The following is a 25,775-nucleotide window of genomic DNA, read 5'->3' on the forward strand; positions in this document are numbered from 1 at the left end:
CCCCAAGAAAAAGAAATGCAAAAACAAAAAATGGTTGTTTGAGGAGGCCTTATAAATAGCTGAGAAAAGAAGAGACGCAAAGGCAAAGAAGAAAAGAAAAGATAAACCCACTTGAATGCAGAGCTCCAAAGAACAGCAAGGAAAGGTAAGGAAGCCTTCCTCAATGATCAATGCAAAGAAATAGAGGAAAACAACAGAATGAGAAAGAATAGAGATTTCTTGAAGAAAATTAGAGATACCAAGGGAACATTTCATGCAAAGATGGGCACAATAAAGGACAAAAATGGTAGGGACCTAACAAAAGCAGAAGATACTAAGAGGTGGCAAGAATACACAGAAGAAATATACAAAAAAAAAAATCTTCACGACCCAGTTAACCACGATGGCGTGATCACTCACCTAGAGCCAGGCATCCTGGAATGCAAAGTCAAGTCGGCTTTAAGAAGCAACACAAGCAAAGCTAGTGGAGGTGATGGAATTCCACTTGAGCTATTTCAAATGCTAAAATATGATACTGTTAAAGTGCTGCGCTCAATATACTAGCAAATGTGGAAAACTCAACAGTGGCCACAGGACTGAAAAAGGTCAGTTTTCATTCCATCCCAAAGAACGGCAATGTCAAAGAATGTTCAAACTACTGCACAATTGCACTCATCTCATGTACTAGCAAAGGAATGCTCAAAATTATCCAAGTCAGGCTTCAACTGAACATGAACCATGAACTTCCATATGTTCAAGCTGGATTTAGAAAAGGCAGAGGAACCAGAGATGAAATTGCCAACATTCGTTCGATCACTGAAAGAGCAAGAGAGTTACAGAAAACACCTACATCTGCTTTATTTATTACACCAAAGTCTTTGATTGTGTGGATCACAACAGACTGTGAAAAATTCTTAAAAAGATGGGAATACTAGACTACCTGACCTGCCTCCTAAGAAATCTGTATTCAGGCCAAGAAGCTACAGTTAGAACTGGATATGGAATAACAGACTGGTTCCAAGTCAGGAAAGGCGTACGACAAGGCTGTATACTGTCATCCTGCTTATTTAACTTAAATGCAGAGTACATCATGCAAAATGTCAGGTTGGATGAAGTACAAACTGGAATCAAGATTGCTGGGAGAAATACCAAGAACCTTACATACTCAGATACTACCCTTATGGCAGAAAGCAAAGAACTAAAGAGCTTCTTGATAAAAATGAAAGAGAAAAGTAAAAAAGTAGGTTTAAAGCTCAACATTCAGAAAACTAAGATCATGGCATCTGTTCCCATCACTTCATGGCAAATAGATGAGGAAACAATGGAAACTGTGAGAGACTTTATATTTTTGGGCTCCAAAATCACTGTAGATGGTGACTGCAGCCATGAAATTAAAAGATGCTTGCTCCTTGGAAGAAAAGCTATGAGCAACGTAGATAGCATATTAAAAAGCAGAGACATTACTCTGCCAACACGGTTCCATACAGTCAAACTATGGTTTTTCCAGTAGTCATGTATGGATGTGAGAGTTGGACCATAAAGAAAGCTGAGCACCAAAGAACTGATGCTTTTGAACCGTGGTGTTGGAGAAGACTCTCGAGACTCCCTTGGACTGCAAGGAGATCCCACCAGTCAATCCTAAATGAAGTCAGTCCTGAATATTTTTTGGAACGACTGATGCTGAAGCTGAAACTCCAATACTTTGGCCACCTGATGCGAACAGCTGACTCACTGGAAAAGACTCTGATGCTCTGAAAGATTGAAGGAGAGAGGAGAAGGGAATGGCAGTGGATAAGATGGTTGGATGGCATCATTGACTCAATGGACATGAGTTTGAGCAAGCTCCAGGAGTTATTGATGGACAGGGAAGCCTGGTGTGCTGCAGTCCATGGGGTCACAAAGAGTTGGACACAACTGAGCGATTGAACTGAACTGTTTTGAAAAGAATTCTCAATATTTTATATGACACTTAATGAATAAATTATCATTCAGTAAAGAGTAAGTTGATTATTCTGCAATTTACTAAAGAGTTTAATGTGGCTGAGCCAATAAAAGAAACACTATGTAATTTTAAGAAAATGGTTAGAACTTAATTTGCACTGAAATTTTGTAGATAAATTGCTGTGAGGTAAATTTATCAAGTATTTGAGATCACTAATTTTTGGTGGTTGGCAATTTACTCAAATACTATAAATCTTTTTAAAATAGCCTATTTCAGAAACATATATCTAATGAAATGGACTCTTCCAACAAAAATATGAAGTTAACTATCCAGAAAAACATATTATTCAATATAGCACTAATATCATTATAAATTTCTCCTTGTCATAAAATGTGGAAAAACACATTTCAAAACAATGTCATTTTATAATGAGAATTGTAGACGTTACTTGATTAATGTTTCTAATTTCTAAAATGTATAATCCAAATTTCTCATTTAAGAAAATACACAATGACTGGCTTAATAACAGAATTATCTTTATTAAAAATTATATAATGTTTATAATAAAAGGTAAATGAAGTGGACAAAGCAAGGAAATGAGATTTTAAAACAAAACAGGTTTAGTTTAAATCTGTTTAAATTTAAACAGCCTCAAATCTGTTGAGTCTAATTTAACTGATTTCAGGACCAGACCAAAAACTCTGTTTTTAACCAGTCTGTGATCATAGCTAAATGTATGCATGTGTACTAAGTTGCTTCAGTCCTGTTTTTTGCAGCTGTATGAACTGTAGCCTGCCGGGCTCCTCTGTCCAAGGGATTCTCCAGGCAAGGGTTGCCATGCCCTCCTCCAGGTGACCCAGGGATTGAACCCATGCCCCTTAGGTCTTCTACATTGGCAGGTGGGTTCTTTACCACTATTGCCACCTGGGAAGTCCAGCTAAATGTATAAGGTTAAGATATTTCCTTTGTATTTGCAGTAAAGGCGTAAGGAAACATGTAAGACAAGGGTAATGACTATAAGAACTCTGATTGCTAACTATTCCACTAACTTGATATTTATGGTTATGAGAATTAAGTAGTCACATTTTTCCTATACTGGAGAAGTAAGAAGCTCTTAGTGACTGACTAGGGTTGAAGGCTATTAAATCACAGCCATGCAAATATCTATTTGATAGGACGTCTGGGTGGTAATATATACGATGCACTAAAAGTCTCTTAGTCTTTCTCAGATTTCTTCCAGACTCAGAGAGTAATTCTACAGGGATAACAGACCCACTTCCAATTTCAGAAGTACAAATATGAATAAGGTTTTAAATTTCATGTTGGCTTTCACTTTTTACACAGCGTGTGATACTAACTTGTTTCTGGATACGTTCTGCAAAAACTGGAGGACCTTTCCAGAAGCCTTTGAAATTCTTATTGCCTTGCTTGTTTCTGCTCACAGTGCTGACTTCTGTGTTGAAGAGTGTCCAAATTGGAACTTACTGAGATGATTAACAGCTGCTACAAAATCAATACTCTATGTAGGGAAAACAGAATTGGACTAAGATGATCTTACATGAGCACTAGTCTGTGACTGAATATCTAGCAATGTCAACAAGCCAGATACAATTTATGTTAGTGGAAGCATTTCCACGGATATAATTCATGGTCTTTTCAGAATAGCCCTTAGAAACCTAGAGGGTGGGGGAGATAACTCATGGGTTTTAATTATGCATAGTTATGCATATTCTCAGTTGCAAAGATGATCACTGATATACTTAGTGAGAAATGGGTTTTCTTATATCTTCCATTATTTTAACATTTATTATGGTTGAAACACTGAGTCATACTATTGCTTCTGCAGTGAAAGTGAAAGTCGCTCAGTTGTGTTCAACTCTTTGCGACCCCATGGACTATACACTCCATGGATAATCTAGGCCAGAATACTGGAGTGGGTAGCCTTTCCCTTCTCCAGGGGATCTTCCAACCCAGGGATCGAACCCAGGTACTAAAAGGTAATACAGATGTTTGTATATTTATTTTATTATACACTGATTGTCCAATTAACAGTAAGGTAATAGCTGACATACATCCTAAAAATCCTATCTATTTTGGAAAGCTAAGTATTCTCTATAATTATGTATTGTTCTCTTTATACTTAGTATCATTGTTCAGTTCAGTCACTCAGTTGTGTCTGACTCTTGTGACCCCGTGGATGGATTGCAGCACACCAGGCTTCCCTGTACATCACCAAATCCCAGGGCTTGCTCAAACTCCTGTCCATGGAGTTGGTGATGCCACTCAACCATCTCATCATCTGTCGTCCACTTCTCCTCCTGCCTTCAACCTTTCCAAGCATCAGGGTCTTTTCAAAGGAGTTAGTTCTTCACATCAAGTGGCCAAAGTATTGGAGTTCAGCTCCAGCATCAGTCCTTCCAATTCAGGACTGATTTCATTTGGGATTGACTGGTGGAAAATGCTTGCAGTCCAAGGGGCTCTCAAGAGTCTTCTGCAACACCACAGTTCAAAAGCATCAATTCCTCGGTGCTCAGCTTTCTTTACAGTCCAACTCTCACATCCATACATAACTACTGGAAAAACTATACCTTTGACTAGATGGACCTTTGTTGGCAAAGTAATGTCTCTGCTTTTTAATATGCTGTCTAGATTGGTTATAACTTTTCTTCCAAGGAGTAAGTGTCTTTTAGTTTCATGGCTGCAGTCACCATCTGCAGTGATTTTGGAGCCCAAAAAATAAAGTCTCTCATGTTTCCATTGTTTCCCCATCTATTTGCCATGAAGTGATGGGACCAGATACCATGAACTTAGTTTTCTGAATGTTGAGTTTTAAGCCAACTTTTTCACTCTTCTATTTCACTTTTATCAAGAGGCTCTTTAGTTCTTTTCTTTCTGCCATAAGGCTGGTATCATCTGCATATGTGAGGTTATTGATATTTCTCCCAGCAATCAGGATTCCAGCTTTTGCTTCATCCAGCCTGGCATTTTGCATTATGTACTCTGCATGTAAGTTAAATAAGCAGGGTGAATAACACATAGCCTTGACGTACTCCTTTCCCGACTTGGAACCAGTCTGTTTTTCCAAGTCCAGTTCTAAGTGCTGCTTCTTGAGCTGCATACAGATTTCTCAGTTAATATCATAACCTTAAAATAATAAGATAAATACTTCCCTGATGGCTCAGCTGTAGAGAATCTATCTGCAATGCAGGAGACCTGGTTTCGATCTTTGGGTAGGGAAGATCACCTGAAGAAGGGAATGGCAATCCACTCCAGTATCTTGCCCGGAAATTCCATGGACAGTGGAGCCTGGTGGGCTATAGTCCATGGGTTCACAAGAGTCAGACATGATTCAGCGAGTAAACCTCCAATAAGATAAATATGCTGACACTTTAAAGGGACAAAAATTAATTCCCTGAAACATTACTTATTGGTATACCTTCTAGCCACATTAAAGGAAAGATGCATGTGTGTAATGATTTATGTTCCACATGGTGGAATTCATACTTTTTTCTGGCTCAGTGTTCATCTTTGTACCCACTATAATGCTTATCACGAACTATAACAGGCACTGAATAAATATTTGTAGAATACACTAATAAATAAACTCCCTTGTGACTAAAATACTAATCAGAACTAGGGTACTATATGACCATGATGAGTCAATATTTTAGATTTTACATGTTAATGTAAGTATAATCAGAAGTTATGAAATATTTATTCTATATGCCATTTATAAATTCTAGTAAATGGCCCATAAGAATATTCTGCTACTCTTTTAAACTGGACCCTGCACTAGGAGTACCTTTGGTATTAACAACCTTCCTTCACTGATCTTATACATGAATCCTCTCCTTGTTGCAATATGGCATGTTTTGTTTAGGTGGATGATTACAAATAGGGCAGGGAAAACTTAATAGCTACAGGGACTTATAATGATCTTTTGAGTCTTCCCTTGTGGCTCAGCTGGTAAAGAATCCACCTGGAATGCAGGAGACCTGGGTTGGGAAGATCCCTTGGAGAAGGCAAAGGCTACCTACTCCTATATTCTGGTTTGAAGAATTCCATGGACTATATAGTCCATGGGGTTGCAAAGAGTCAGACACGACTGAGTGGCTTTCACTTTCAATGAACTTTTTGTGTATTTGAGGTAGCTATTACTAATTTGAACTATACCCTCTGCATTTTAAATATATAATCTCTCTTGCTTTCTTTACTGGTAAGAAAAGTGAATCAACAGAGAACTTTCACAGAGTATGAGTTCTACAGTCTCCAGATGTACACACTTCCGATGAGTATTGACTCACCAGGAATTGACTCACCAGTGCAAAGCCACAAAATCAAAAACATGACAAGGCAGAGTCAGTGTCATTATGGACGGGGAAAGCGACAGCTATCGAAAAAACCAGAAAGCTGAAAAATAAAATTAATGAGCCAGGAGTCTTAAGGCTAATAATAAGTACCTTGATACACTTGGGATGCATAAGGCCAAACCCCCAAAGGGAAGATAGACAAGAGAAAGTGGAGTTGTAAGAAGCAAATGGAGAAAACACTAATTGGAAAAGATACATGCACCCCCAAGTTCCTTCATGCACTATTTACATCAGTCAAGATTTGAAACAAGCTAAGTTGAACTGATGGATGGACAGATAAATGAGGCATAGTGCACAATGGAATATTAGCCATAAAAAGAAAGAAATATTGCCATTTGTGACAGCATGGATGAACCTTGAAAACTCCATGCTAAGTGAGATAAGTTAAAGTGAAATACTGTAAGTTTCTCACTTGTATGTGGAATCTAACAAAATAAATAAACAAACAAAAAAAGCTCATAGATACAGAAAATGACTAGTGGATGCCAGGAGAGGGGATGCAAATGGGTGAAGGGGTCAAAAGGTATAACTTGCCAACTATAAAGCAACTGTGACTGGAATGTAGTATACAGCATAGAAACTATAGTCAGTAATACAGAATTGGCTATTTCCAAGGTGCTATACAAGAAAGCAGGTCTCAAAAGTTTTCAACATGAGGAAAAAAGAAAAAGAAAAAAAAAAAAACTTGGACTTGTGTATTGTTCAGTTCAGTCGCTCAGTTAAGTCCAACTCTTTGCAACCGCATGAACCACAGCACGCCACGCCTCCCTGTCCATCAACAACTCCCGGAATCCATCCAAACTCATGTCCATTGAGTCGGTGGTGCCACCCAACCATCTCATCCTCTTCATCGTTCCCTTCTCCTCCTGCCCTCAATCTTTCCCGGCATCGGGGTCCCTTCAAATGAGTCAAATCTTCGCATCAGGTGGCCAAAGTATTGGAGTTTCAGCTTCAGCATCAGTCCTTCCAATAAACACCCAGGACTGATCCCCTTTAGGATGAACTGGTTGGATCTCCTTGCAGTCCAAGGGACTCTCAAAAGTCTTCTCCAACACCACAGTTCAAAAGCATCAATTCTTCAGCACTCAGCTTTATTCACAGTCCAACTCTCACATCCATACATGACCACTGGAAAAACAATAGCCTCGACTAGACACACCTTTGTTGGCAAAGTAATGTCTCTGCTTTTGAATATGCTATCTAGGTTGGTCATAATTTTCCTACCAAGGAGTAAGTGTCTTAATTTCATGGCTGCAGTCAACATCTGCAGTGATTTTGAAGCCCAGAAAAATTAAGTCCAGCCACTGTTTCCACTGCTTCCCCATCTATTTCCCATGAAGTGATGGGACCAGACGCCATGATCTTCATTCTCTAAATGTTGAGCTTTAAGCCAACTTTTTCACTCTCCTCTTTCACTTTAATCAAGAGGCTTTTTAGCTCCTCTTCACTTTCTGCCATAAGGGTGATGTTATCTGCATATCTGAGGTTATTGATATTTCTCCCGGCAATCTTGATTTCAGCTTGTGCTTCTTCCAGCCCAGCGTTTCTCATGATGTACTTTGCATATAAGTTAAATAAGCAGGGTGACAATACACAGCCTTGACGTACTCCTTTTCCTATTTGGAACCAGTCTGTTGTTCCATGTCCAGGTCTAACTGTTGCTTCCTGGCCTGCATACAGATTTCTCAAGAGGCAGGTGAGGTGGTCTGGTATTCCCATCTCTTTCAGAATTTTCTTCAGTTTATTCTGATCCACACAGTCAAAGGCTTTGGCATAGTCTAGAATGCAGAAATAGATGTTTTTTCTGGAACTCTGTTGCTTTTTCCATGATCCAGTGGATGTCAGCAATTTGATCTCTGGTTCCTCTGCCTTTTCTAAAACCAGATTGAACATCAGGAATTCACAGTTCACGTATTGTTGAAGCCTGGCTTGGAGAATTTTGAGCATTACTTTACTAGCATGTGAGATGAGTGCAATTGTGCGGTAGTTTGAGCATTCTTTGGCATTGCCTTTCTTTGAGATTGGAATGAAAAGTGACCTTTTCCAGTCCTGAGGCCACTGCTGAGTGTTCCAAATTTGCTGGCATATTGAGTGCAGCACTTTCACAGCATCATCTTTCAGGATTTGAAACAGCTCCACTGGAATTCCATCAGCTCCACTAGCTTTGTTCGTAGTGATGCTTCCTAAGGCCCACTTGACTTCACATTCCAGGATGTCTGGCTCTAGGTGAGTGATCACACCATTGTGATTATCTGGGTCGTGAAGATCTTTTTTGTACAGTTCTTCTGTGTATTCTTGCCACCTCTTCTTAATTCTTCTGCTTCTGTTAGGTGCATACCATTTCTGTCTTTTATTGAGCCCATCTCTGCATGAAATTTTCTTGAAGAGCTCTCTAGTCTTTCCCATTCTGTTGTTTTCCTCTATTTCTTTGCATTGATCGCTGAGGAAGGCTTTCTTATCTATTCTTGCTGTTCTTTGGAACTCTGCATTCAGATGCTTATATCTTTCCTTTTCTCCTTTGCTTTTAGCTTCTCTTCTTTTCACAGCTATTTGTAAGGCCTCCCCAGACAGCCATTTTGCTTTTTTGCATTTTTTTTCCATGGGGATGGTCTTGGTCCCTGTCTCCTGTACTTTTATATTTATATTAATAGGTAATTTTATAAAGGAAGGATTTAGGGTCATTTTCCTATATATTTACCTAGTATTTGGCAACTGAAGTTGATTTACTAGTTTCATTTTTAGCTGATGCATATTGACTATATATGACATCATATCATCTCCAAATAACATTATGCTTGTCTCTTGTCTATATTTACACATTTAAATTTTTATTATTAAATTAGCTCATTTTCCAAGAAATACTAACTACAGTGATGACAAATATAATCCCTGCATTCTTTTTGATTTTATTTGGGATGCCTCTAGTATGCCACTATTAGTATGATATTACATGTTAATTTGTAGAAAATGGTTTACACATTTTCAGTGGTTTTCAATTATAAAACTCACAAACCTGCTTTTTATTTAAATAATTATGGGAATAACACATTTGTCTTTGTTTAAATAAACCCTGCTCTGTCAATAGGTTGTATTCCTTAATTTCAATACTTGAATTTACTTGCTAATGTTGTTGTTTGCAACTGTTGTATTTATATACTTGTTCTTTTTGGGGGTTGTGTTAGAGAGGTTTTTATATTGAGGTTTGCTATACAAAATGAAAGGGAAAACATTCTATCTTTATACTCTGGAACAGTGTTTAAAATATAAGAATTATCTGTGCTATGAAAGACTGTTTAAATGACACCAGTTTTAATAGCTCTTTTACTATGTTTTCACTTCTTCCTCTTTGGTTGTATGCTTAGAGAAATGCTTCTCAAAGTGTGACCATGGACAAGAGATACTGGGATCACCTGGGAGATGTTAGAATCGTCAATTCTTGGACTCCATTTCAGACCTACCAAAAGCCTGGGCTTGAGGGTCACAATCTGCATTTTAAAAAGTCCTGCAGGTGATTTTGATATATACTTAAGTTTGAGAACTACTACCTTAGATTTCCTACCCCTTCAGCAGGGGTTCCCAATTTCCTGAATCTAATCTGTAAGAATCTAAGGTGGAGCTGAGATAATAATAACAGAAATAAAATACACAATAAATGTAATGTGCTTCAATCACTCTGAAACTACCACCCCCTCCAGCCCCCCAAAAAGTGTCTTCCACGAAACCGGTCCCTGGTGCCAAAAAAATGTTGGGCACCGCTGCCATTCAGCATGTTTCACTTTTTCCATTTAGATGGGCAATACTCAATTTCTTCCACATTGTAAAGTTTATTGGCACAGATGCACATGATTTACTCTTACAACCATTGAAATATTTTCCATAACTGTGGCTGTATTTTCAGATTTACTATGCTCTGTGTTTATTTCCTTTTGTTTAAAAAAAAAATCTTGGCGGAGAAGTGGGCAAGATAGTGCAGGGGGCGTTTTCTGCAGTCACCCTCCCCCCATCCCCACCTCAAGAAATACAGCTTTCGACAATCACTAAGGAATAGATAGTACCTTAGCCGAGTCAGGGAGTCCAGCGGAGAAGTTCCAGCACAGCAAAACATCCAAGAACAGCTCCACTGAAGGGGTTGCGAACACCTTTCCTTTACTGGCATGTCCCCTCCCCCAGCGTGGCCCAGCTCAGTGCCAAAAAAGGCTCCATTCAGGCTCAGATTTCCCTCAGCATCAGGATGGAGTGTTCAGCTTCCTGTGCCTTGCAGGATGCTGCCGCAGAGGCCACTTCTTTCTCGACTCACATGGAGAACCGAGGGTTTCAGCACTAGTTTGGTGGGAAGTGGGTGGCAGAGACTGGGAGCAGGTAGGAGAGAGCAGGCTCCACAATCACTAGGGCATTTGGACCTCAATGAGGGGCGATGGAGCCTACAGATCAAAGCAGAGATTCCTCCAGGAGCGTGGCCCATGAGCTGCTTCTGAAGCCTACACTGATGATTTCAGCAGGCAACTGACCCACCTGGTGCCTGCACAGGTTTGCGGGCCTCCTCTCTCCCCACCTCCTGGCTGGCGCTCCGTGCACATGCACGTGTGCTGCGTGTGCCGCGTGCGTGCGTGCATGCGTCTCACGTGGGCAAGCAAGCCGAGAGCAGGTGAGCACCTCTAGATGGCAAGCTAACTTCACGACTAGAGGCAGATTCTAAATGTGAGCATTTGGGGACTCTGTCCTAAGGAAAACACACAGGTGGCGCTCAGCACCCAGCCAGGCTTTGGGGAATGAGAGAAAGCAATCCTAAAACTGCCTCTCCCCTACCTTCTCCAAGAGGGAAGGAGAGGTGAGGAGTTCATCCATCTATAGAAAAGAGCCTAGAGAGCCTCGGGATCCCTAGTTGGGCTGACAAGGTGTTTCTCTCTCCAGCCTGGTTAATTGAGACTGGAGAAATTGCTTTTTAAAATGCAGACTACAGATTTATGTAAATATATATATTTATTATTTATTTTGGTGTCCTGGGTATTAGTTGCAACATGCGAAATCTTTAACTTGTAGCATGAGAACTCTTAGCTGCAGTAGATGTGATCTAGCTCCCTGATCAGAGATCGAACCTGTGACCACTGCACTGGGAGCTTGGAGTCTTTAGTCAGTCGACCACCAGGGAAGTCCCAAGACTATGGCTCTTGAGGCTGCCCTGTAACCTGGCTGCAGTCCCCCTCTTAGCTATGCTAACAGAGTCCTATTTGCTCAGGGATCCAGGAGACACGCTCATCCTTGCCCCAGAGGAGGCCCACTTACATCTTTCCTATCGTCCCCTGAACATACTGAAGCTGCCTGTAACTCAGTATAATTCCAGCCCTTCTCAACTATTTCTTTCTGCGAGTGTTTCCACATTCTGAGGTTTATACTTACCAAGAGTCATTTGTGTGGTTTCCAACACTGTTTATGCCAATTTTAGTCTTTATTATAATTATATAATTTAATTGCCTATTATAGCAATGGAAAATATAATTACAAAAAGAGCCTTTGTTTTATATATGAAAACAAAGATGATTTGGGAAGATTGGATATAAATGCAGTTGTGAAACTGCTATAGAATTATATGTTCTTTGCCATAGAATTATATGTAAGAGAGAGCATTATAAAAGGTTTTTGAAACTATTGTAAAAATCTAGAAGGATTTTATACTCAGATTGCTTCACAAGTATCTCTTGAGTTTTTGTTCCACTTAAAAGAATCTAAAAATGGAAATAACAGATGGTTTATTACGGAGTGTGATTTATACAAGCAAACTTTGTAGAACCCCCGTTGATGACCGACATTCAAATAAATGACAGTAGCTGGGCCTTTAAGAAAAAATTGGTCAATTCAATTATTTTTATAGATTTTAGGTTAAAATGAAATATCCAAAGCTATATGGATCATTTTTATGACACTTGTTTTACCTTTCTATTAATGTATAACTTCACCTCTAGTAGAAGACCTTCTGCTATACATAAATTGGACTAATTCATTTCCTGATTGTATTCACTGAGTCATTCAATGGCCTCTCTTAAAAAACAAAGACCACATTTTGGCTTCAAAGCATCTTTAAGACACAGAAGCAGCCATTTCTGCTATTGTCTTTTTTGCTATTCATTCCCAGCTTCTCTCTTTATGTTCCAGGCACACTGACCTTGTAGGTCAGAACACACCGGGCCATTTCTCTCCTCAGGCTCTTCACATATAGTTATACCTGCTTGGTATGCACTTTCCATCTCTTTGGTGTCCACCTGACTTACATGTATTCCTTAGATCCTCTCTTAAATGCACCTTGTTTATACTGACCTTCTTTGACTATGAGAACTGAATGTGTCCCTTATTCTAGCTCTTGGCAACTTTTGTTGTCTTTCACAGTATATATCACAGTTTCCCCCAAAAAGTTCTATTTGTGCATTTTTTAATACTTCTACTATTAAGATCCAGATTTTAATAATGAGGTGATCTGTCTCTTTTATTCATTTCTACAACTCCAGGGCCTGACCAAAAAAAAAAAAAAAAGATACTTTTGATGAATGTAGATACTGATGAATGAAGAATCAACAATGAGCGTGAAACTAATGGTATATATGAATTTGATGTTATCCGGTCGATGAAAAATTTTCTAACTGTAAGTTCTGAGATTATCTATAGTCATTAAAGTATAAAATCAGACTAAAAAGTAGCAACTATCAGTTTTTCTTGTTAATTTCCATCATCTGTATTTCTAAAACCCAGATGGTAAGTCTCTCATGACAATTCTGTCTCACCTCACAATATTGTACGTTTAGTGATTACATAGACTTCTTCTATCCTTTTCACTGCCAATCCTCAAACAGCATCTAACACAAGAAAATAATTAATAAAGAATCTTTTATTTAAGGATCACCACTGTAGATAAATACCTATTTACAGAGTTAACTGTGACTTCAGAATTATTTCCACTGTTCTGGCTAAAAGTGAAAGGCATTACAAAGGAAAAATTAGGAGAAACTGGCTATTTACCAATTCCCCCTTTTCATCTTGGGCAAACAGAATTCCTTTCTGCACAGTCATGTGCATGCTAAGTTGCTTCACTCACATCCAACTCTGTGCGAACCAATGGACTATAGCCCACCAGGCTCCTCTTTCCATGGGATTCTCCAGGCAAGAATTCTGGAGTGGGTTCCTGTGCCCTCCTCCAGGGGATCTTTTCATCCCAGGGATCAAACATGCATTTCTTACATCTAACCTGCATAGGCAGGTGAGTTCTTTACTACTATTGCCACCTGGGAAGCCCGTCCTTACAATTAGGCGTAACTAATTGATTAGGATACGGCCAGTGGGTTATAAGCTGAACATCTTCCAGGCCTGGTCCATTTAAAAAGAAAAAACACTCTCAAATGCCAATATTTCACCCTCTTTTATCACCCAGTTGTTGAATAGAGAGGACTCTGTATCTACAGGATGGTAGAGCCATAAGACAGAAAGGAGCCTGGGTCGATGACCAACTGGAATAGAGCCTCTCCGAAAAAGCCAACTCCTCTGTCTTAACATGTGGAGGAAGAACTAATCTTCAGTTGTCAGGCCACTAATTTTTGAGGTTGTGCCAAAACCCACTCTAATACAAAGGTTATATCATGCTGTATGTGAAGATTATATTTGTATATTTCTAACTCACAGATTCTCTAAAAATTTGAAGCAAGGCTTTATGTAAACTGTAAAGCACTTACAGTCAGCATATGAAAGGCAACCATCGAAATAATGAAAACAACATCGACGGTAAAGTTTTGAGAATATCTTACAATTAGGAGGTAGGAGGGTTCCTAGAGATAATTTCAAGTACAAATTGTGAGCCATCTTAAGCTTTCTCATGCTGGTGATAGCAAAAAAATTGAAATGTGCCCCTTATACTTTCATTGCTCCAATTCAACCGTTTATTGCATACTCAGCAATAACTTGAGGTGCATGATTCAGTTCTTTTTGTTGTCTGGTGGATTTACTCACCGGGGCAGAGGATCATAAGTTGATAAATAGAACTCACTGAGTGAAAGCCAGAACTTGAACTCTATAAGGTCTACTGGTCTGCTTTGACACTGAGTGTTGATCCTCCGTCTTGCTGGGACAGAGGCAAATATTTCAGGCAAGAATGCTTTCCCTCTTTTCACACCTCTCCTTCCTATGTCATATTCAGTGAAAGAGGCTGCAAGTTAAATAGAACAGCACTATTCTAAAGAAAACAATTAAAAGCTGCCTTGTTTAGTTCTGTGCTACCTTAAAATCATAAATGAGTGCCATTGCATATTATTTTATACTTTTATTAGGCCCTAAACCTTGCATTTCAACTTTCGTACTTCAGTATTTCTAGCAATTGCCTATGTAATGTGAGACAGAGTTCTAGCAAAATTTCCTCTCCCCAGGAAGCTAGTATTTGAACACATATCAACTGAGCACCATTATTTTTCCAACGAGATTTCAGGCTACATCCATTCTGTTAAGTTTCTGTATGTGTCTCTCTGCTTTTCCATTGAGTTCTTCATCTGCTAATTCATTACACCATTTTAATTATCCAATTCATTTGAAGCATGTCTAATTTGGTGAAATTCTTTCTTCTTATTAAGATGCAATGAGCTACTTTGTTACATATACTTTGGAAAAAGTTTTTCAAATTTTTCATACAAATCCAGCTCTAATTTTGATTAGTTATAGGTTAAAGGTATACATTAATGTGCAATATTATATTAAGCTATCTCATCTAAGAATAGAAACTATCTCTATTTATTCTCATTTTTATGTCTTGGAGAGAGTTTTAACATTTCTATCTGTAGGTTTTGTATGTTCTTTATCAATTTGTAGATACTTCCCATTTTTGCTTGCTGTTTTTGTAAATGTGTTGATTATTGCTTATATAATGGAATATTATTGAATAAATTTATTTTATATTCAGTAACCATGCTACACTCCCTTATTTAGTCTTAATATATTTTCAGTTAGGATATTACTTTTTGTCTTTATGGAGCGATTTTTGGTCTTTATCATTCTATATTATTTGCAATTCTCTTTACAATATTTTTAAAACGTCAGTTTTGCAGTAGATTTGATTATTCTTTGCTATATGTCCTATCATTTCTATTACAGCTTTTCCTTCTCATTTCTTTAGGTTTTAGCTATTTTCCATTTTGCAACATCTGGAGTTTTGTAATTAATATTTTTTTCTTAATATTAAAGTTTCTCAGCCTCAGTTGTATTGACATGTTGAACTATGTGGTTCTTTCTTGTGCATTTGGGGGGCTGTTCTATAAAATGGGAATGTTTAGCAGCATTCCTATCTTCTACCCATTAGCTGGCAAGAGCAATATTCTCTCACCCATGACAAGCAAATGTGTGTCCAAACATTGCCAAATGTCTCCTGTGATGGAACAGAAATAATTTCTCTTGAAGACCACTGAAAATTCATCAGAGGCATATAACAAACTGACAACTGTTTACAAAAAAAAAAAAAGAAAACCACTACTGAACCTAAGATAAGAATGCTGGCAATCTGTGATGTTTCAATCTTGAGCTGCTACCTCACACTTCAGTTCCATCAGTGCTATAGTTCTAGCAGGGTTGGGCACACTAAGAAAGCAAGCAACTTTACTGTCAGGGGAGCTAGCATGATTTGGAGTGGAAGCTAGAGAAATTCCGTTACCCAGAGAGTTATCTAAAATAATAGTCATCTCAGTGGCAAATGTAGCAGCTTGCCTAAGTTTGCAAAACTGATTAAGGCAAGCAGCTAACCAGGCAACTAGCCAAATTTTAATAGGAGATCTTGGGAATGATACAGCCATAATGGGCCTCAATGCTGCTGCTGCTTAGTTGGTTCAGTCAAGTCCAACTCTGTGCAAACCTATGGCTGTAGCCTCCCATTCCTCCATCTGTGGAATTCTCCAGGCAAGAACACTGGAGTGATTGCCATGCCCTTCTCCAGGGGATCTTCCCAATCCAGGGATTGAACCCAGGTCTCCTGCATTGAAGGCGGATTCTTTACCATCTAAGCCACCAGGGAAGCCCCATGGGCCTGATAAGTTGCCACATATTCCTTGCTGTCTGAAACACTATATGCATAGTTGTATATATGTGCAGGACAGACTAAAGAGGGTTGCATATGTGTTCAGGACAGACTAACCCAGGCCCTAGTTATCTACACATCCTTGGCTAAGTGTGCGGCCTTGTACATGAGCACAAGACATAAAAGGGCCAACTGATATTAAAAGCTGAATTAATAACTGCCTGAAGTTTGTGTGTGTTCCCCAATGAACATACAGATACAGCAGCAAAGGGATGAAAACCTACTGTCTCAAGGGGTTCAAACACAAATTTTGGTCAATCATACTGACATAGGAACAATCCCCAGAAGCCAGTGTTAATATAAAAGCAAAAGGAAAAACAAAAATTCAGAGGCATCAGTATATCTATACACTAGAAGAGAGAACAGCTCCATATAATTAGTTCTGGGTACTCTCTAAACAAACACAGGAACAACCATAACCCCTGTGGGAGAATGCAAATCCACAGCTGTTACAATATGTTATAATCTCTAGTTTCCAACCAAATGTTCACAAATAGGCAGAGGAATGGGAAAGTGTAACACATACTTTGGAAAAAAGCAAAGAATGTCTCTGATGGATTCTAGATGTTGGAGTTAGCAGACAAAGACTTCAAAACAATATTATATGTATTTTGATGTATTATATAAAATTATGATATATTATAAATACATCAAAGAACTCATGTAAACTATGCTTAAATAATAAATGAAAATATAACGATGACTATTCAAATAGAAAATGCCAATTAAACGCCTAGAAATATAAAAAATAATCAAATAGAAATCCTTGAGTTAAAAAGTATACTAACCAAACTAAAAAAAAATTAATTACAGGGACTTAAAAGAGTAACATTATTTATAATATCCAAAGACTGGAAACAATCTAAATCTACATCAAATTGTGAAGAAATAGACAATATATGTCCATACAATGGGATATTTACTACTCAGCAATAAAAGGAATACAGTATTTCATGTAGTTCATATAAGTGAACCTCAAAACATTATGTGAAGTGACAGAAACCAAATGCAAAAGACTATATATTGTATTATTTGTTTCATATGAACTATCCATAAACTTTCTACCTTAGAGATAGAAAGATTAGTTGTTGTTTGGAGCCAGGGTAAGGACTCAGAATTGACTACGTGTGGGTATGAGGTTTCTTGCCTTGGTGATAAAAACATTTTAAAATGAGACAGGCTTATTAAAATCATTAAAAGGTTTACTTCAAATGAGTGAATTAGGTCAGTAGAGCTGTGTTAAAATATTGCTGTGCACATTCATATAAATGGCATTTTTATGGATCAAATGCATTACATTTTTCTTGAAATAAATAATTATTATCATACTATAGTAACAATTGTATACTTAGCCTTCATTATGCATCGTTATATGAGGCTTCTTACGTGCATAACCACATTATTTATAACTATAAGGGAGAAAATAATAACCATCATGAAACAGGTAAATTGTTGAAAACTAAGAAGAGAAAAAAACTGTTAAAGAACTCTTACCAAGGTAGCTTGACTCCTAAGTTAATGGACTCAACCAATACTTTCTATAGTTTGCTATTTGTGTTTGTGTGTGTGTGAGTGTGTGTGTACATGCACATCCATAAGAGAAATGAGACATGACGTACATTAATACTGGGTGAATATGTTCAATAAAATGTAATGCTGTAGATATATATTTTAAGACTTCATAAGTCTGGGTAATATATTTATATAATTACATGTAAAATCACTGTTAAATTTATTAATTCCTTAGGGATTGAAATTTCAATAACTCTTTAAATTGCCAAATGATATTTTAATTTCAGTCTCAAATTTTAAGAAATTAAGACAAAAGTTAGTTTTTTGACTGATTAGCCACTTGAAAATACTAACAGCATTTTTCTTAGCCTTTAAACTAAATCATAATTTAAAAAATAATGTCTATAAGTAGAAAAGTAATACATTGTGATATTGTAATATAGATTTCAAAATAAGATAACATTTGATGCATTCCTGTCACAATTTTAGTAATGTGAAACTTATAACCGTATAAACCATTTTACAAACCTTATAAACCATTCTGAGCTTAATTTTACTAAAAAGTGATCAAACAATTACATATAGCTTCTTTCCTTTGTTTAGCACATAAAAAATCTATCACTGATTCTCTGATTTTAAATAAATTCAGAAGTTTTACTATTATTACCCATTAGAAGAGGTGTTTTGTTGACACAAAGCTAAAATAAATTACTTATAAGCAGTAAATCTTTATAAATAAGAGTTTATGTCAGTGATTATGCAGAACTGGTTTAATAAAAAAGAACATTTAGTGGAAAATCTTACCACGCCAATGGAAAAATAATTATTGATGATACTGTAAGGCACTGGGTCTCCCTTCTCATCTTTGTCATTAGGTATGACTTCAAACTTCCACCTGTCCAACATGATTTCTGTGCTGTTTTCAATGTCTTTTAAGATTTTCATCAAATTCTCACCTTCATAACCTAATGAAAAAAAATTATCTTGAGGAAAAATATAACCAAACAATAAAAGCTATAACTTATATGTATTTAAGTGTGTGAATGTTTGTATCATTCTAAAGCTAAATAATGCATTTCAAAGCAAATTTAATGCAAGTTGAAGAATTAAGACCAATCTTATTATACTCATATCATCAATATTTTATCTGTAGCTTTAATTTGCAACTCATATTTCTCTCCTGTGGTACAAATTCTCAGTATAGCCACTGCATACCCCTCACAAAACTTTTAATCAATATATTCAAAATGGAATTGATGATCTGTTTGGGTATCATCCTCCTGTGAATTCTCGCTCCCAAAGATGACACCCTCCACCCACTTGCTAAAATAAAAGTTCTTGCTGCCATGTTGAACTTGTCCTTTGCTTGTACTCTCTCTGCAGGCTTTACATTTGATAATACTTTTTCCCAGAAGTCACCCTCCCAAAATGATAGATTCTATACAGGACCATAACATACAGTTCTCAAAACCAGCCATACCACAGAACTAGTATACTGCACTATAATTATTGACATCTTTCTCCTTAGATGTTCCTTTTCCCAGATGTACCTTCCAGTAATGCTCAACAAATCCATTTTAAATAAATCTACTATAGATAGTAACCATGGCCTGAGAGTTATTGCTTAATATTGTATTTTCTCTTAAAAGTACCTTTAGTTATCTAACATTATAATAAATTAGGGCTGTGGCCTAATCCTAGCTGTGTTATTTACTGAAGTGTTTGCTTTTAACATTCTAAATAGCTTCTTTCTCCATAAAAACTTAGCTTTGGTGTGAGAATGAAGTGAGGAAAAAAGAGAAAATGCATAAAAGGTCCTAGTCTATGAGGCAAAAGAATAGAAAGTTGTCAACAAAAATACTGATGATGACATTAGGATATGAAATAACTAATGTATCTCCCTCTAACTCTATACACACAGATTCTTGAAATGATGTTTTGAGTTGGAACATTTTCATAGATGTTTTTCTGTGTCCAACTCAGGTTTATATTTTAATAATTTATCTGTTGAATAAGTATATGCCAGAGGCTATAAGTCCTCATTAGAGGTGTTAACATACACTTAAAAAATGAATTGGATTAAAAAAAATGAGTAGGTACCATAATATGCCAATATTCTCTAAAGACAAATAAATTATATTTATGGTGTATTTGTTGAATTAACTATTAGAGGATTAACTATTAACCAAGAATCAGGAATACTCATCCTGGAACCTACATCTCTTCTTATCATACACAGGTCTAAAAAAATAATTATGCACTATTCAATACACAGAGCAAAGAGTACAATAAACAGTGATTACACTGACATAAACATTAAAGGAAATAATAGATGCCATATCATATTTATAACATAATTCAAAATTGATGAACATATATAAAATGCATAGAATAGTACTCAGTGATAAAACACTTAATTGTTTCAACTGCAAGGCTACAAAAATTAAGTGTACTAATTTTTTAGATCTTCTTAATAGTTCCATGCTCATTATTTCCTTTTAAAATTTCTTTTAAAGCTCCCAATTTTATATATATATATATATATATATATATATATATATATATATATTCCACATTGAATGGAATAAAAGGAGTTTATATTCATATATTTTCCAAATTCTACTCTTATTTGAAAATAAGTTTGATGGTTTTAGATATAAATAATTTATATATATTAAACTAATATTGTATAATATAGTATGGAAATACACACACACTAAGCATAAATATAAGTAAATGATAATGCTTTAAACAAACATTGAGCTTCTTTTCAGCTACAGCTTATGTTAATAGAAGCACTGCCAACATAACACTGGAAAAATGGAGGAATGGAACTGATGAGGAAAGAACACAACAGAATTGAAGTTAATGAAAATATTAATAAAGTGAGATTAAGTAGGGTCAATCAACTTAAATTCTTAGCGCTGGAAATGTTCTCAAAGCTTTTATGGGTAAGTATGAAAAAGGCTGGGCTTCCCTGGTGGATCAGATGGTAAAGAATTTGCCTGCAATGCAGGAGACCTGGGTTTGATCCCTGGGTCTGGAAGATACCCTGGATAAGGAAATAGCAACACATTCTAGTATTCTTGCCTGGAGAATTACATGGACAGAGAAGCCTGGCAGGCTACAGTAAACTGGGTTGCAAAGAGTTGGACATGACTGAGAGACTAACATACAGATGAGAAAGGCCGGTATCAATTAGTCTTCTAGCCAAGTAAAAATGGAAAGAGAGGCAATAAATCTATTTTGAGAATCATACGTGAAGTTCAGTATTAATTCACAAAGGTGAAGAATTCCAAATTGTTGTTCTCCACTTAACAGATATCTATGCCCTACATGTTTGTATTTATCTGTGCTCAAGCTTGTTATATAATTATTCATAACTATAAATAGCATTCCTGAACTCAGTATGATTATATTTTTTTAAAAAAAGATAAAGTTACTAACAAGCAAACAAAAGCTTGCTCTAGAAAAGAATGATGCTACTTTGTTTCTATTATTTTGATTTAAAGCCTATAATCACTCTAGGCTAAAAAATCAAATGAAAACATAATTAGTATTTATCTTCCATTTAATGATACGATGTTATCATAATACCTGAATCTATCTAGAAAATCATTTTTACAAATTTAAAATCACATGAATAAAACATTTATAAGTGTGTGTTCCATCTAAAACTCTGTCTCTTCTCCCTTACTCTTCACAGTATTTTTTCTTGCAATAGTTTTCAGAATTTTGTTTGAGGGATTAAGTATTGCCAGAAAAAAACTGCAAAGGAAATGAAAATTATTTTCTCAAATGTCCTAAGTCCTACATTTGTACATGTTATATTTTCCAAAATTTATAATACATTCATAAAAATTAAACTTCCAGCCAATAGATTCCAGTAACATTAAGTGAACCAAATGATTATTAGTCAAATAAAGTAATTTCTTTCCCAAATGTTAAGTATAATGATAATTAGTATAATTACAAGAAGGGCTCAGACACTGGGCAAATAACTTGATATCTGGGGTGTAAGAACCCTCAAGGTAGGGTTCGTAGTGCAAAGTGTCAGTCGCTCAGACATGTCTGCCTCTTTGAGATCCTATGGACCATAGCCCGCCAGGCTCCTCTGTCCATGGGCTCTCCAGGCAAGAATAATGGAATGAGTTGTCATACCCTTCTCCAGGAGATCTTCCCAACTCAGGGGTCAAGCCTGTGTCTCTCCTGTCTCCTGCACTGGCAAGCGGGTTCTTTACCACTAGTGCCACCTCCAGCTATTTTCTTCAAGTTCTGATGAAGAACCTGAAGTTCTGATGAAGAATCTGAAGCACACAGTTTTAAGCAACTTGCTCAAAGTTAGACACCTGACAAGAAATAATTCACACCACTTCAGAGTGTGTGTCTATTAGTAAACTCTATCAAATGGCACCCTCATTTTCCTAACTGCTCATCTTGAGCATCTTGCAGTGCCCCCTTAATACCCCACCTTCACCAAAGCCCCCACCCAATCCACGGGCAAGCTGTATCAGCCTATCCCTGAAAATGTCAGCGTGTCCACTTGTTTCATTAGCATGGCCACTGCCCTAGCTTGGTCTGTTCATCCTCTAATTTCAATGGTAATACAAGTTCTGGCCTCTAAAACTATGCTTCCCCACATCTCCACATTTTCTTACCATTTTTATGTCCCCAAATTAACTTATTTTGAAAACGTAAATGTCATTGTGTCACTCTGCCTTTGAAACTCTTCCAAAGCTTTGCTATGTGCTTCAATAACATAAGTTTCTATCATGACCACTAAGACCTACATAATCTGCTCCTCCTCCTCTCTCCAGCATCATACTATTCCCACCTCCCTCCGGAGGCCATACCTACCAGTCACCCAACAACCTCTTAGAGTTACATCATCACTCTTCCTTCATTCCTTTCAATACAGAGAGCTCTTTCTTTTTCCGCATATTTTAAACCCAGCTTAAATGGTACTTCCTAAAGTACATCTTCTTGACTATATAGCTGAATAGTTTCCCTCTGTGTCTTGCTATGCTAAGTCACCTTAGTCGTGTTCGACTCTGCAACCCTATGGACTGCAGCCCAACAGGCTCTTCTGTCCATGGGATTCTCCAAGCAAGAAAACTGAAGTGAGTTGCCATGCCCTCCTCCAGGGGAGTTTCCCTCTATTATTCTCTAAAAAAAATTCTGATTCTTTTATAATCTTGACTTATTTTGTAATTATATATTTCATTATTCACTGATCTATTGCCTGGATACTCAGTGAAAATATAATTATCAAATAGTAAAAGCCCTTTATTTTTCATTCACTATTTAGCACCTTGAACAGTACCAACATATACTAGATACAAAGAGTTCATCATCAATATACACTCTAACAAATACTATAATCCACCTGTCTCTGTCCACTGACAATAATATCTTTAAAACTGTTTTATAAGGAAAAAATTAGAGGATACTCTGGAACTTCTATACTCAATTTTGAGATTTAAGTCATTTGCCAGTTTAGAACTGAATAAAGTTATTAATTTTCAAATACAAAAAATACTTTTGAGAAGAATATATAAGAAGCCACATGAACGAGTCTCTTCTTTTTAATCAATATACAAATATTAACACTGGAATATATGAGCATCTCATAAGCAATGGTTCATTCTTTCTATCTATCTATCTTTAGATTCTATACAATTTAACATATCATTTTATAATATTCTTTTATTGTTATATCCTTAATGAAAATCACAAATATATCATATGCCATGTTTTTAACTTGGTTTCAAATTCTGTCATTTACACAAATACATATACACGTCGTAGAGTCCATAAGTTATCCAGGAACAAATGGAACAATTGTTCTCAAATTTTTCTGTGAATCAAGTTACTTCGGAGAAGGCAGTGGCACCCCACTCCAGTACTCTTGCCTGGAGAATCCCATGGATGGAGGAGCCTGGTAGGAGGCTGTCTATGGGGTCGCACAGAGTCGGACACGACTGAAGCGACTTAGCAGCAGCAGCAAGTTTCTTAAGGAGTTTGCTTAAAAAGGAAATCACCTGTGCAGTTTCATCCCGAGAGATTCCAATTCAACATATATGAGGTGAGGTCAGTCCACTGTGTCTTTAACAAGCTCCCCAAGGGTTTCTGATTCACACTGTCTTAATAGACACTTTTCAAACTTCACTGGGTTTAGATGCTAAAAATATTTAGGATTCAGTTCTTGCTTCTTAGCAAATATGGTTTTCTTTTCTTTGATATCTTTAGGTAAGTTTAGCCTATTAATGATATTTCAAATTATTTTAAGATTTCATCTTGAAATATTCTCCATTTTCTCATCTGTTCCATCTACAGTATTCCATTTTTGAGTTCCTTCAGTATGTCAAGTGACTTCCTATCTCTAGGGCTTTAAACCTGATGTTTCTTCTGCCTGTCAAGTCCACCTTCAATACTATATGGCTCTGTCATTATCCACCTATTAGAGTACTCCCTATTTGGGGCTTTTCTCTTAGCTCAGATGGTAAAGAACCTGCCTGCAATGCAGGATACCTGGGTTCAACATGGAACAACAGACTAGTTCCAAATCAGGAAAGGAGTACGTTAAGCTATATATTGTCACCGTGCTTCTTTAATTTATATGCAGAGTAAATCATGCAAAATGCAGGGCTGGATGAAGCACAAACTGGAATCAAGATTTCTGGGAGAAATAGCAATAACCACACATACGCAGATGACACCACCATAATGGCAGAAAGCAAAGAAGAACTAAAGAGTCTCTTGATTAAAGTGAAAGAGGAGAGTGAAAAAGTTGGCTTAAAACTCAACATTCAGAAAACTAAGATCATGGTATCCTGTTCCATCACTTCATGGCAAATAGATGGGAAAACAATGGAAACAATGACAGACTTTATCTTTTAGGCCTCAAAAATTACTGCAGATAGTTACTGCAGCCATTAAATTAAAAGACACTTGTGACTGCAGCCATGAAATTAAAAGATGCTTACTCCTTGGAAGAAAAGTTATGACCATCCTAGATAGCATATTCAAAAGCAGGGACATTACTTTGCCGACTAAGGTCCGTCTAGTCAAGGCTATGGTTTTTCCTGTGGTCATGTATGGATGTGAGAGTTGGGCTGTGAAGAAGGCTGAGCGCCGAAGAATTGATGCTTTTGAACTGTGGTGTTGGAGAAGACTCTTGAGAGTCCCTTGGACTGCAAGGAGATCCAACAAGTCCATTCTGAAGGAGATCAACCTTGGGATTTCTTTGGAGGGAATGATGCTGAAGCTGAAACTCCAGTACTTTGGCCACCTCATGAGAAGAGTTGACTCATTGGAAAAGACTCTGATGCTGGGAGGGGTTGGGGGCAGTAGGAGAAAGGGACAACCGAGGATGAGATGGCTGGATGGCATCACAGACTCGATGGACATGAGTCTGAGTGAACTCTGGGAGATGGTGATGAACAGGGAGGCCTGGCGTGCTGCGATTCATGGGGTCGCAAAGAGTCGGACACGACTGAGTGACTGAACTGAACTGAACTGAACTCCTTGGAAGAAAAGCCATGATCAATCTAGACAGCATATTAAAAAGCAGAGATATTACTTTGCCAGCAAAGGTCCATCTAGTCAAAGCTATGATTTTTCCATTAGTCAGGTATGGATGTGAGAATTGGACTATAAAGAAAGCTGAGTGCCGAAGAATTGATGCTTTTGAACTCTGGTGTTGGAGAAGACTCTTGAGAGTCCCTTGAACTGCAAAGAGATCCAACCTATCCATACTAAAGGAAATCTGTCCTGAATATTCATTGGAAGGACTGATGCTGAAGCTGAAACTCCAATACATTGGCCACCTGATGTGAAGACTGGACTTATTTGAAAAGATCCTGATGCTAGGAAACAT

The 25,775-nt window shown here is 37.2% G+C and overlaps 1 protein-coding gene across 7 annotated transcripts in view; it reads right to left on the reverse strand.

Moving 5' to 3' along the window:
- Positions 1 to 25,775, reverse strand: part of DGKB (diacylglycerol kinase beta) — an 877,599-nt gene that overhangs the window by 479,394 nt on the left and 372,430 nt on the right. For all 7 annotated transcript variants that reach the window (XM_069587582.1, XM_069587580.1, XM_069587583.1 and 4 more), the window contains one exon: positions 18,701 to 18,861. In XM_069587582.1, coding sequence (XP_069443683.1) covers positions 18,701 to 18,861 — 161 coding nt within the window. The remainder of the gene's footprint in view (positions 1 to 18,700; positions 18,862 to 25,775) is intronic.

This window comes from Ovis canadensis, chromosome 4 (genome assembly GCF_042477335.2).
Source record: "Ovis canadensis isolate MfBH-ARS-UI-01 breed Bighorn chromosome 4, ARS-UI_OviCan_v2, whole genome shotgun sequence".
NCBI lineage: Eukaryota > Metazoa > Chordata > Mammalia > Artiodactyla > Bovidae > Ovis > Ovis canadensis.